This window comes from Vollenhovia emeryi, unplaced genomic scaffold, assembly GCF_000949405.1.
Source record: "Vollenhovia emeryi isolate VEMERY1.0 unplaced genomic scaffold, V.emery_V1.0 DF939125.1, whole genome shotgun sequence".
Classification (NCBI taxonomy): domain Eukaryota; kingdom Metazoa; phylum Arthropoda; class Insecta; order Hymenoptera; family Formicidae; genus Vollenhovia; species Vollenhovia emeryi.
The window spans coordinates 2,048,063-2,061,219 of record NW_011967241.1 but is presented as its reverse complement, the minus strand read 5'-3'; the positions used below and the strand labels follow the sequence as shown (position 1 = coordinate 2,061,219).

General features: G+C 36.6%; 1 protein-coding gene across 3 annotated transcripts in view; it reads left to right on the top strand.

Moving 5' to 3' along the window:
* Positions 1–13,157, top strand: part of LOC105569241 (BAI1-associated protein 3) — a 78,387-nt gene that overhangs the window by 54,416 nt on the left and 10,814 nt on the right. For all 3 annotated transcript variants that reach the window (XM_012025535.1, XM_012025533.1, XM_012025534.1), the window contains exons 4-16: positions 4,647–4,818; positions 6,786–6,953; positions 7,099–7,165; positions 7,546–7,735; positions 9,670–9,816; positions 9,939–9,983; positions 10,151–10,307; positions 10,664–10,867; positions 11,243–11,401; positions 11,670–11,839; positions 11,998–12,105; positions 12,332–12,481; positions 12,771–12,822. In XM_012025535.1, the coding sequence (XP_011880925.1) occupies positions 4,647–4,818; positions 6,786–6,953; positions 7,099–7,165; positions 7,546–7,735; positions 9,670–9,816; positions 9,939–9,983; positions 10,151–10,307; positions 10,664–10,867; positions 11,243–11,401; positions 11,670–11,839; positions 11,998–12,105; positions 12,332–12,481; positions 12,771–12,822 (1,789 nt within the window). The remainder of the gene's footprint in view (positions 1–4,646; positions 4,819–6,785; positions 6,954–7,098; positions 7,166–7,545; positions 7,736–9,669; positions 9,817–9,938; positions 9,984–10,150; positions 10,308–10,663; positions 10,868–11,242; positions 11,402–11,669; positions 11,840–11,997; positions 12,106–12,331; positions 12,482–12,770; positions 12,823–13,157) is intronic.

Below are 13,157 nucleotides of genomic sequence, written 5' to 3'. Positions count from 1 at the left end.
TAGATGAAAGTAAAAGGGACGAGTAATTACCAGCCACCCCTTGTTCAATAGGACGATATCGCCTACTCAACTTTGTGATGAATTCCAATTATCTGAACGCGTAAATTGTTTTTATGCGCGAATTTTTCTGTATTGACAGAAAGACAGAAGTTTCGAGGAGACGAAAGTGAAATTAAAACTGAATCAAAGACACTTTCATTATTGGCGTATTTCAATCTAGATATTAGATTGCGTCAACTTCAAGATTTTAATTTTCCACAAAAAAAAAAGAAACAGCACGCCATTCACTCACGCGATTCCCGAGATTTGAAAAAGAAACTACCGATAAAGATACCGAAGAACAACGCATTTCGTTTGAATGTACGATTCTGTGGTTTTAAGAGAATCCCTGTAGAGAGAGAAGGTGTGAAATATTCACGCTGTCTTAAGGGATGAATCCCGGGGGATAGAAGATCTTTCCTAAGCGGACTATTTCAACGCCTTACGATATCAGGCAGAAGTAGCGTCATGCCTACGCGTGGAAACATTAAGAAAATCCAGACTTAATATAATAGAGGTGCTAAGGTAAAAGGGAATACAGCTTCAAAATTAATGCCTTCACTTAATGTACATACTTAAATAAGTGTACTTTCCAAGTACACTGTTTTCATATCGTAATGTTTGCCTAAAAACGTGTAACCTACGCGTGTGCTGGGTATTACAGTTAATTTTTAATTTCTCATTTTTCACTGTATAATCTGTTTTGACTAATCATAAAATATATATGCCAGCTCAACAACTTATATTTTACAAAGTTGTTTTTTCGTATTGCGAAATGATAAGCTATTTATAGGATTACTTACCGTAGTATATAATTAATCGAATCACATCTGATTATTTTATTGCTCCTTGGGACTAGTAAATGATAGCTGTTGTACAGAAGTGTTCGTGTAATCTATTTTATTTTAAATATAGCATCCCGTGTGCTGTTAAGAATCTTATCGGTTCAGTTCCAACGCTTCTTATCGCTGCGTAGTTGACCTCAAGAAAATGACAAAGGACTAGAGTAATTTTGTGACAGGCAGCAAAGAGAAATCATTAAATAACAATTAAGCAAGTAACAAGTCGAGAATTAGGTACGGTCTTGGTAGTATCGTGAGACACGGAAAGTCTAGTTACTTCCCTCTTCTAATGTGAATTTACTTTGATGACAAAGAAGACGTGACAAATACAAAAACTCTAAGTATTAATATAACAAATTTTGATACCTCAAATGGTTTCTTTTAACGCGAAGAAATAAAAGAAATAAAAAAAATTATAAAACTAGCAATTAAATGGATTAATAGATTACATTAATCTCACTAGAAGTAAAAGAGGAAAAACATTAAGTTTAACAATAAATAAATATGGGTTTAGAAAAATGTAATAATAGAAAATTAGGAAAACTGCATACATTTCCGTCCTTAATTGAAGGATCGTAATTTACAAAACGGGTCTTTGAAAGTTGAGTGCTGAACGTCCGACGGGAAGTCGACGCTGATCAAATTACAATTCACAGCGTGGCGAACATGCCCTCGACGTTAGAATGACGATGAGAAGAATGTCGTCGGTGTGCTTTCGGTTTCCATTACGAGGATGCCCACGGCTCGTTGTGTTCCCCCGCAGCATTTTTTTCTTCCTCGAACAACTCTTTTCACGCCCGTTTACCAGGTCCCTTGTAAAAAGCCACGTTGACGGCATTATTGTCTCCGCTGTCTCTTTCCGGAGACATGCCTTTGCGCCCCTGATTTAACTACTACACCCGCCACTTTACCTTGGCCTTATATTTTCGATAGCAAAAGAGATTCCGCAAAGAAAAAAAATTACAAAGATTTGATAGAGACATTAATCAGCAGATGATATTAATCAAAATTAGAGAGACGAGTTATTATATGCATCAATTACATTAATTATGTGTATCACTTCAATTGAAAGATTGATAGTTGTCACGATGTCGATATGTCAATTAGGATTATCGATCATTGAGAACGAAAGGAATCAATGAAAGATGAGATTGATATAATATTAATTTGATATCTTGTATTTTAAAATTGTCTACAGAAATTATAATTGTTTATTTAACTGTTACTGTAGAGAAGTCAACTAAACATAACAAATTTATGTGTAGTTCAAAGAAAATACAAAACTGATAAACTTGTTGCGAATAAACTTCATTTTAAGTTTGATAAAGCTATTGTTACAAAATAGAGATTAATTTTAACTTAAATTAAGTATAATATTACATAAACATAAAATTTGGAGTCAACCTCACGTGGTTACTTCCAATTAGTGGGAATCGAATAGATGTTCATTGATGCGTGTGTTTGCTTTTCGATTGAGATTACGCGCACGTGTAACTTCTGAGAGAAATATTTGCCGTAGAACTGACGAGAGTAATCGAATTACTGTGCTTCACTCGCATGTGTGAATTACGTAATCCGTCCTCCCGTCTCGACGTAATAATTACAGAAATGGAAATAAAATTGCACACTTTTTCACGTCGTAATTAAGCCGCAATGCAAAGCGAGTCATCTAAATGCACCGCGGAATTACTTATTTAATTAAAAATCAAATTAACGAGAGAACCGGTCCATAACGTCGTCGCTTTTGATCACGAAGATATTATTCAAATACTAAAGTCGCTTGAGTTATTAATACGTCGATTCGCGAATTATGTAAGCCGTAAAAGGGAGAGCATCGTCAATGCCGTACATTATGTAAATGACACGCAGCTTGAGTTCTAAGCCGTACTTCATACACGAAGCGTTTTTTACCACCGGTTTTCTTGCATGCTATCTTGCAGATAGCAAATGAGATTTTGCAAGAATTTTTCATTCAATATCTCTGCGATGATTTAAACTTCTCTTAATACAGCAGAGAGAGAGAGAGAGAAAGAGAGAGAAAGAGAGAGAGAGAGAGAATCAAGAAACAAAATTTATAAAATATTTCTTGTTATCGTAAGCAAAGAGAAATTGAAGGGAAAGAACGTATGTTAAAATAAAAATTGTACGGTGCTCAAACGCTTTCAGGCTGAATGCTTCTGAGTGATCGTGGTATAAATTTATCTCAAGTAACAAATTTGTGCAGAGAGCCTGTTTAGTCTCTGCTCTACATCTTGCAAGATTACAAGCATGGAACGAAGTCAACAGCACAGCACACACCGTGTGCTGCGGGTTTAATTCGAGCAACCGTGTATAGAATGTTTCCCGCGATACCTATCGAGGCAACCAAGATCCTTATCATCTTGGAACAATTATAGGTTTGCGCCATCTCGTTGTTTAACAACCTCTCTCCGTTATTGTTGTGTCTTCGTGTATGGCTGTCCGACCATCCTGATTCCAATAATCGAGCTTGCGTTAACGAGGAAAAGCTATTTCCCGACAAAAGGAAAATAGCCTGCCAGTAGTCAATATGTTATTATGCTACTTCTCTATCTAATCCGTGGAATATTATCGATGTCAATGCTTTTAAAATTATTACTGATAAATATATATGTGTAATATACACACATATCTATCTACGAAATTATAAATAATATATAAATCTGTGAACAAAATTTATGCTTTAATTCTCACAGTTTTGTCGTAACAAATTACAGTTTTATATTGAAATATTTGTGGTACACATATGGAAACTTATAAATAAAACAAATAATAAATATCACTCACAGCGAATATGGCAAATATAAATGTAATCAGTGGACAAATAAATAGCTATGAGATATTGAACTTTGTATTAAAACAAATTCTACATAGTTGCTTGTTATCTTGTATTCGAACGTGCACGAGTCGTGTTAAAATTCCAGTGCAGAGAGAGAGAGAGAGAGAGAGAGAGAGAGGGAGGGAGAGGGAGAGAGCATCGATAGCGATCGATAGTTTCGCGAGATTGCGAAACTGGGTGCACACGCGAGGGTGAAAAAATCACCAGGTTAATAAGCTAGTGCACGAAATACGGAAATATGATTTTATTTACGAAAGTATAAATTGCACAATACACATTGATATGCTGCGAAACTTTTCTCTTTTGATTTGCTTGCATTAGAGAACTTAAGAACAAAACGTACATGCATTAAGCTGCTGCAAACGCGTATGAAATAATACACAGGCAATGTTAATCAATAATTCACTCTGATCATCCGTAACGAGTTCTCTATTTAGAGATTTTATATGTATATATTAAAGTAACCAAGTAATAATATTTATATCTGACTCCACTTTGAAAAAAGTTCTACATTTTTGATAAATTTAGCAAATACGGATGCACGCGTTTACTTTATTAACATTTACTAATATTTGTTATTATGAACATATACTTGATTTGAATTTATCTACCATTTTTAACTATCATTTGGATTAATCTGTTAAAACGCTTGTTTAAATATAAAACGTTTTACGAGTATGACAGGAACCAAATTTGGAAAGACATTCGTGTTATTAATTACAATATGTAATTTTCTTGTGCAGTATTAGTTTATAATATTTATTACATGATTGATAAGTATATTTACTATATACTTAATACACAATTTCTCTACTTATTATAAAAAGAACGAGACTGTTTTGTATATTCCAATTACAATGCAAAAACAAATGATTAAATTGCTTAATTTAATCGTCTATCAATTATAGTGTTCAAGAAACAGATGGCTCCTTCTTCGAAAGTTTCACCGCGTTATCTTGGAAACAGGAGAATCGGAGACTTGTTGTCCTTCAGGAAGTGGAAGCAAGAGCGAAGGAACCGCCACCGCCGTCCAGAGATTCGAGTTCGACTTCGCAGCCGTATCGGCTTAGCAAAAAAGAGGTGAAAGAGATTATTTCGCTATGGAACAATTTTTACTTTTCTACCCAACACATATGCAAATTTTGGTTATTTTTTTTCCTAAAAATTTCACGCAACTTTTTGAGCCATTTCTAATGTCAATTTTTGCAGACTATAATTTCTGGTTTGCTACTGTTGATTATTTTGTGAATTCTGTCAACATTTTTAACACTGTTATTAAACAAGCGACGACAAGTTTTTTCACATTTTCGCTCTACGATTGAATCGCGTGCGACCTGACGCCATTACGTTTAACACACGTCATTCTAATTTCAACGGGCTTTGCATGTGGACGAGTAGTTACGCCCGTTCCGTTTGAAGCATTATTCTAAGTAGATAAAGTCTGTCGAGCCGCACGGGTCAGACGGACGCACTCGTGTCCCGATCGAACTAACAAGTAGAAAATCCGTAATGAGTGTACGTCGTCGTCGTTTCGATTTGCCAACTGTAATACGCGGATGAATAAAGCCCGACTATTTCCAACTCGATGTTCCTATTTCAAATCTCGAAACTTCGATTTTAAATCCAATCGCTCTCTGTAATTCCTTAGCCGTTACTTACTAGTTCGCGTAACTACCTATCCAATGAAATTGATAGAAAATACGTTGTCCAAACAAAATTCAATTTGCAGTATTTTTGCAGGGAGACATAATTATTTAAATTTATACGGGGATGTAATATTAAGCGCCATGTTGAGTATAAACAATTGTCCGAGTTAAAAAAGTTTATTTAAAAAGATTAGACGGAAACTTGCCTCATTTGCCACGCGCTCTAAAAAGAAATACGTGTGCATAAATAAAGTCTAGATATATTGCGCATATTTATTAATGTACGGATCTATGGATCCTTATAAATTTATGGATCTACGTGTCTTCGGATTTGCGATCGGTTACGGATCAAACCGTCGTAAACTTGTGTCTCCGCTATCTTCGGTGAAATACGCGTATTTCTCTCGCGATGGGTCCCCAGATATCCGCACAATTTTTCGCACTGCCGTTTCGCAAGCTCTCGACTCTCGTAAAATAAATATCCGAGCGGAAAAAACACTTTTAAGTAAATAGCGTTTTCATGAGAGCTCGCGAGTTTCCAACGAAGTTCTCGTGTCAAGCTCTGCTCATCATTCTAGCGCACTTTCTCTTCCACCCTTCTACGACATCCCCGCCGTTCGCGATTCTGTTTAATCTTCGTGTTCATTGTCTCTCCCGTCTTCGATGTAGCGCAAAGGTTGCTATGTATGCTCGAATAAAGATTAATTGGCGAAATGCCGACGTCGTCGCTCTCTTAATAAGAGAGGAGACAGGATATTCCTTGTAGCATCGAAAAATAACACGAAGTAGAAAATCTGCTACGTTAACATCGCTGGAATTTTTTTTGCAAGAATTATTTATAGCTATCTCTTGCTTCTCTGAATATTAATTAATACAAAAATATAAATATATAATAAAAATATTGCATACTTTTACTGACATATTTTCTAAAGTTTTTTACAAATTGGGGTTCATTCAGTTTTTCTTAAACTTAATAATTTTCTATTAGCTTAACAAAGTGTGCGTTTTCGTGCTTTCTCAAATTAAACGGCACGATATTGGCCAAGTTACGAGAGCGCGATTCCTCTTGGATTTATATCCTATTTCCTGTAAAATGAGTTTGTACTCTTCTTCGTATAATGAATATCGCATTGCTTTAAATTCCTGCAAAAAGGAGCAGAGAAACACGATCGTTTAGCTAGACAAAGGAAACCTTTAACTTAATCGTCTCCTAACAGGATTTCTCATACATTGTTTCTGAAAGAATTTATAGCATTCTCATATCGTTTACATTACAGTTTGATATTATTTAACATAGCTTTTCACAATTTTGCCATACAAATTGCATCTAATAATAGTAATTGCAATGAAACAGCAGTTTATTATCCGCATTGTGTTACTACAATTATTGATATTTCTTAGATGGAGCAATTGTACATAGAAGTTCTTTACACGATTGCGAACACTGTGGGCGCCAGTACAGGACAATACGCACATTACAAGGAGGACCTGTATCGATACGCCCAAGAAGCCTTTGGAGTCCCACAGGACCAACATCGGCGATATCTCAATATTGCCTCGGAAGAAAAGGTATATATCCGTTTTTATTAACTTTCCTCTCAAATACTGGGATATTGCAATCGTTCTTTTGTAAAAAAAAAACAGTGCATCATCCGGCACCGTTATTTATACCGCAGTAGAAACTAATTGAAATGGAACGTATTTATTGTTGCAGCCACCTATTGTCGTGCTAAGCGTGGTGGTGATCGAAGCCGACGGACTCGAGGCAAAGGACGTCAATGGTAAGTCCCGCCGATTCTTTTGCATTCCAAGCTGCGATTGTCTTTCGAGTTGCAAACGAGTGACTTTTCTCTCGGAACTAAGCTCCTCGGCGGCAAACAAATAACGAGGCCGGGTTAGCTTGAAGACATTAGAACTTTTGTCTTGACAAAATTTTAAGCTCCACCAAAACTCGGTTGTACAAAAATATTTAGCCTCAAACAAATTTCAACGCTGCAGTAAACTTCGTCTCTATTCGGTATTGCCGTTGCGAGGAGATTCGTGTTAAACGTAAAAGAATGCAAGATTAAAGTATCAATCGGAAACTATCGGGATATGATAGAAATCACGTAGGAACTGCACAAAGCTCTTCGTACTCAAAGAGTATTGCCGTGCTCTTTAGGATTCAGCGATCCTTACTGCATGCTGGGTATACAACCTGGCAACGCAGGTGCACCATTAAGCCCGCAAACGAATTTAACGGCACATTCGCCTCACACACCCCCAGCATCCCCGAGGCAAGCAATTCGCGCTCTTTCTGATGGCGGCGAGATCGAGAACTCCCACCATGAGAAACTTCGAAAGCACCACAGGTAAGTTGACGTGCGAAACAACACGGGAGAGATGATTAATTTAATTCCCGCGGCATATGTGTATAATGCGAGAATACGTAAACATTTTGTAAAAATGTCATTATAGTTTCTGCAGTTTTTTGTTTGGCAGTCAATTATTGTAATTAGGGATGCGAGCTGATGTGAGCAAACCTTGTCGCATCTGCTTTAGAACATCATCGAGTTCTTTAGTCTAGCCTGGTGACGGATGCTGTGTTAATCGTTCTAAATAAAACTATTGCTCACGGCTATGGAAGTTTGATTTTTTATTTCTCGTAGGAAGTACATCAATATTGTAGACGTAGAATTCAACGTTTCCCTTCGACTCGAATTATCTTTCACCCCGAGAAGCTTCTTGAGCCTATTATTAAATGATATTAATGACGCAATTGTGCTGTCTCGAAAATGTTTATTACGAAAAACTGCACAATATCTATCATTATCAGCGGTACGATAAATTGACGGCGTGTGCTACTTAAGATAAATGCGCACTCGAGAATAGAAGTTAATATCGCGGGAAGTAATGTACAACTGAAGGGATTAAACGCGCCGACATTAAAGAAGTTAAAAAAATTACGCCACAGTTTCTTATAATTTCGTAAACAAAATCTTAAATTCATTTTTTCGCATTTATGAATCTAAGAGGGTATGAATTTACAGCAATTAAATTTCTTCAAAAATGTATCGTATTAGAAAACGAATTGCTGCGTATTTTTATATTACTTAAGAGATTATACGCTTGAAACGTTTTTGTTCAGTCTCTAACTTTTAAAAAAATTGCCGAGTTTATAAATTGCACGAGTACGTAGATTTATGAATTTGCGGATACGCTATATGTTGGCACATATATATATTTATGCATAAATGTGAACCTTACGTAGATTAATATAGTATCATTGCGCGGTGTTCTAGATTCTTTGTCCATCTTGTGACAAAGCACGTCCAAGGTACCGTAATCGTTACTATATTTTTGAAATGACAGAAAATTGTGACTAAGGAATGGGGACATGTCAATTTAGAATATTACGAATCCTCGGCGATATGTGCATTTATTGTACGTTAACTCCGACAACATTTGCGACAATACGACGCGATGTAACAATGGACACACGCCGGATGCAGCAAGTTCTGCGAGCGGGCGAGCATCGTTCTCCGGATGGAGAAACGGGCAAGAGCATTGAGAGAGCAAGCCCATTTTGCTGTGTATCTTCACATATTGTTCCGTCCGCCACCTGGTGGTATAAGTAAAGTGATTAATGCAGCGGCAACGGGAGCGAACAGTGCGTCACCAGCTGCAACGAGACGCGCGACGTCTACGAGGTGTCGTACGCTATGCATGCACTTCGTTAACCGCGTGAAATTCCATCCGGATTCAGCGAGAGCGGATGTCATGCTGTACCTTGGCATAGAAGATCTGGAAGCCCTGTGAGGAAAACTTGAGACTCTATCTTCCAACGACAACACAATTTGCCAATTAGCATCAAAATTCCAATTTACGAGGATATTGTGTTACAATGCGAATGCGGATAAAATGGATTCGTGTAGTCTGCAGTTGATACTGGACAAGTGTAAAATAATGCAATTCCAATTTCAAGTTTATTCCATAAGAAGGAAGAATTTGTTAAAGGTGCAATGCTATTTCCAAAAGAAATTGAGCCGTCCACAAATCCGTTTAGGATACACACTTTAAAGACGCAGCTATTAGATTATAAGGTTGTGCTTTATCATTTATCTCGTTTAAGTTTATTTTTTTAATTTATTACTGTTAGTTATATAGAGACTTCTGTCTTTAAAGACGGAAGAGGTAAGTCTACTGAGAAAATGAGACAATTGAGTGATCGAGGATCGTTAAATGATTGGATGTTAGAACAATACGTTGAAGACGGACTGTTACTAAACTGCCCATTCAAAATCAGTTTCAGGCTTTCGTTTAAGCGCAAGGAGCACAGTAGCAGGCGGGAACACCGCGAGTCCTTGAGCGGTGCTCTACCCGCCAAGTTTATACGAGCTACCTCGGTGAAGCCGCACACGTTGAGCCCGCGTTGGAATGAGAAGTTCCGTTTGTAAGCGAAAACTTTGGGGTTTGACCCCCTCGTAATTGGCTCTCGCAATGGCGATCCTTCATTAGTTTAACCGCTACAAATCCGCGTACTCGCGCATAACCGTATACCGATTCCTGTTTCAGCGACATTGATGATATCAGCACGGACATTCTCCATTTGGACATATGGTGAGTTGGCAGAATAATTGTCTATTGTTTCACCGATATAACACCTTAAAAATTGCGCACAGTTTACATAAATGCAAGGAGATGTTTGAGACAGAAATTTCTACGTGATTATGTGAGGTTTTCCAAAATTAAACCAAGCTTTGCGACACTTGCACTGATGATTCCAGGGACCACGATGACGAGTCCTCGGTGTTCGACGCGGTTATCAAACTCAATGAAGTACGAGGTGTAAAAGGGCTTGGGCGATTTTTCAAACAAATCGCGCAAAGTGCTAGATCTGGTAGTCAGGATGACTTCTTAGGTTGTGTAAACATCCCTCTGGTGGTAAATGTTCATTTTATAATGGATTTATTATTCAGTTACTTTAATAGTTCTGAAAATGCACAGCTTTTACGTTTATTAGAAAATGTGTGTTTATGAAAAAATATTTAAACCTTAAACATTGGCTGAAGATGCTTGTCAAGTTTTCAAACTCAATTATTTCGAAGAAATCCGAATGTTATGTGAACCAACATTTATTTGTTTTACATAACTTTATAGAATAGTCTTCGGTTATACATTTTTCAAGCATTATGTTCATTCATTTGAATAATATAGCAATTATTATTTTGCGGCGCAAAACTTATGCCTTGATAACTAAATTATAGAATAGTATTTAATAGTACATTATCTTTCTATAGGATATTCCGAGCACCGGAGTGGATCAATGGTACAAACTTGAGGCGCGGACACAAAGGAGTAATATCCAAGGTAGAATCAGACTGAAATTATGGCTGTCGACAAGAGAGGACCGCGGAACATCCGAGGAGGATAATTGGGGCGAGCTGAGGCAACAGGAAAGGCTGTACACAATATTCCTTAATCATGAAATGAACAAACAAGGGGTACGCATAGCATTTAATGAAAGCCGTGTCTACGCGAAAAATATTACATCGTATATTGAGCGCAACAGCAACGTAAACTTGCCCATAGTATATCGTGCATTTACGCGTTTATTAGATATATTGTGTAGTGCATATTACCTGATACATGTCATCGTAAACTTTCAAATTACCGGCATAATGTTTCTAAAAAAAAGAAGGAAAGATAAATAAATTAACTCTCATACACACAGTCTCTCCATATACTCTTAACATATTGAATTAAGTACTGGGCGCGCGTAAAAATCACGAAACATAAAAAAATGTCATTATTGATTATTGATTATCTTACAAATCATTGGCCGGGCACGTGTCTTTATACGTACTTGCGGTTTTCAGGAAGACTTCATTGGGGAACTGCCGCAAACTGCGCTGACAATCTTACATCAACACGCGGTGCAAGGTGATGTCACCGAGTTGCAGCAGGCTTTAATAAGGTGGGTGGCGAGTTCCCGGCAGTCCGCCGTCGATCCACGAATGCTCCATCGTCTTCTGCAGGTAAACTTGAGCCATTGGAGCAACTTGTATATTGCTGTCTTACATAGAACAGTATTAGATTAATGAAACTATTCGATAACAATTATAAGCAATTATAATGAAAGGGGCTCACAGCCTGAACAGTTATATACATTTGATAATAAAGTAATTTTGCCGGACATTACAATCCCGTTCAGGCTCTGAGCCCCTTTCATTATACTTGATTTTATCATACGAGCCATTGTTAATTATTTTAAACAATTATAAACTTAAACTACTTCAAATTTAGGAACTTGACAATCGATGGCACACTGAAACTCTGTCGCGCGACGCAGAGCAGTGTCTAGCGGATTCCTTCAATGACTTCTTGGAGGTATCTTTGAAAAAAGTTAGGCAGCATCGTATACTGTATCCGCCTTTGTACCGGCCGACTATATCGAAGCTGGATTATCTGCTGAGGTAAAATTATATTGAAATAAAGTATTTTACAATTGCAAACATGAGAAATTAATCGTGATAAACTAGATGCACATACAAAGCTAAATATAACAAACTTTTATAACTTTAAAATGTGATTAATGTATAAAATTATGTAATAACAATTTTTGTTACTGCAGATGTTTGGGACTTCTCTCAAACATGAAGGCTTTCCGAACATGTTGTCCCTTTAATAAGGAAATTCGTGGTGAAATTATTACCGCTCTCAGAAAAGGGACTCTAGAATGGTAAGTAGGCGCTTTGAAATGAACTAATAGAACAGACTTTTAAATCAAGTTTATTGTTATTTTACTTTATTTTGTAAACAGTTTTGTTTGTGAATGAATTATACAGTATCGCGGCAAAACGTAATAAGGCTGAAGCTATAAAAAAATAAAATTTGAAAGAAATATGAGGCCAATCACTATAGAACTTTGTTGCAACTTTTATTTAAATTTAATTTTAATTTTGCAGGTACGAGGACACCAGACAACAGACAATGTGCCACGATCAAGAACCTGATCAGGACATCGATCGTGTTTTACAAGATTTCACAAACTTAGTAACCGCATTACTAGTCGATCTGGAACAAGGGCTTTTATATTACAATAGTCTCTTTGAAAGGTAAGAGTTTCTGAAATCTGCTTTAAAAGGCAGAGATATTTGTGGGGGGAAAAAGTAATTAATTAAAAAGTAATTAATGCGAAGACTTTTTGTACTAGTAAATACAAAAGTATTAATTCGTCTATTTATTCTTTCTATTCTAATTTATATATTTAGCAATATTGTTAACAATATTGTTTTGTAATTAACAGTGCTTTCTTGTGAGTTTAGAGATCGCAGTGCTTAGGAAATTGTTATTATCCTGACATAAAAATATGTCTAATCGCGATATATTAATTTTATGTTTCAGCACGAATGGTGTGCCATATTTCTCAGCGGTTTACAAGCAACTGGAAAAACTGGTAAGAATGCAAATGATAAAAACGTTCCTCATGAACAAACCATAAAAAGATACTTATAATAGATTTTTTACTTGTGATTTTGCAACAATATTACGTCAAAGACACACCGTCACATGACACATCATTATTTTTTATTCACTGTGTCGTCAAGCTGGATGTGCTATGTTTGGCTTAAACGCTTTATTCGAGACGTCGATCGTGCTTGCGAATAGAAAAATATCTCATATGGAGAAGAAAAGAAGATTTTGATTATTCCTTCCCAAGCTGCATTCAAATTTCTAGCAGAAACACTGATTAGAATGTGTTGAAGAGAAATTCAAGTGAATTTCTGGTTT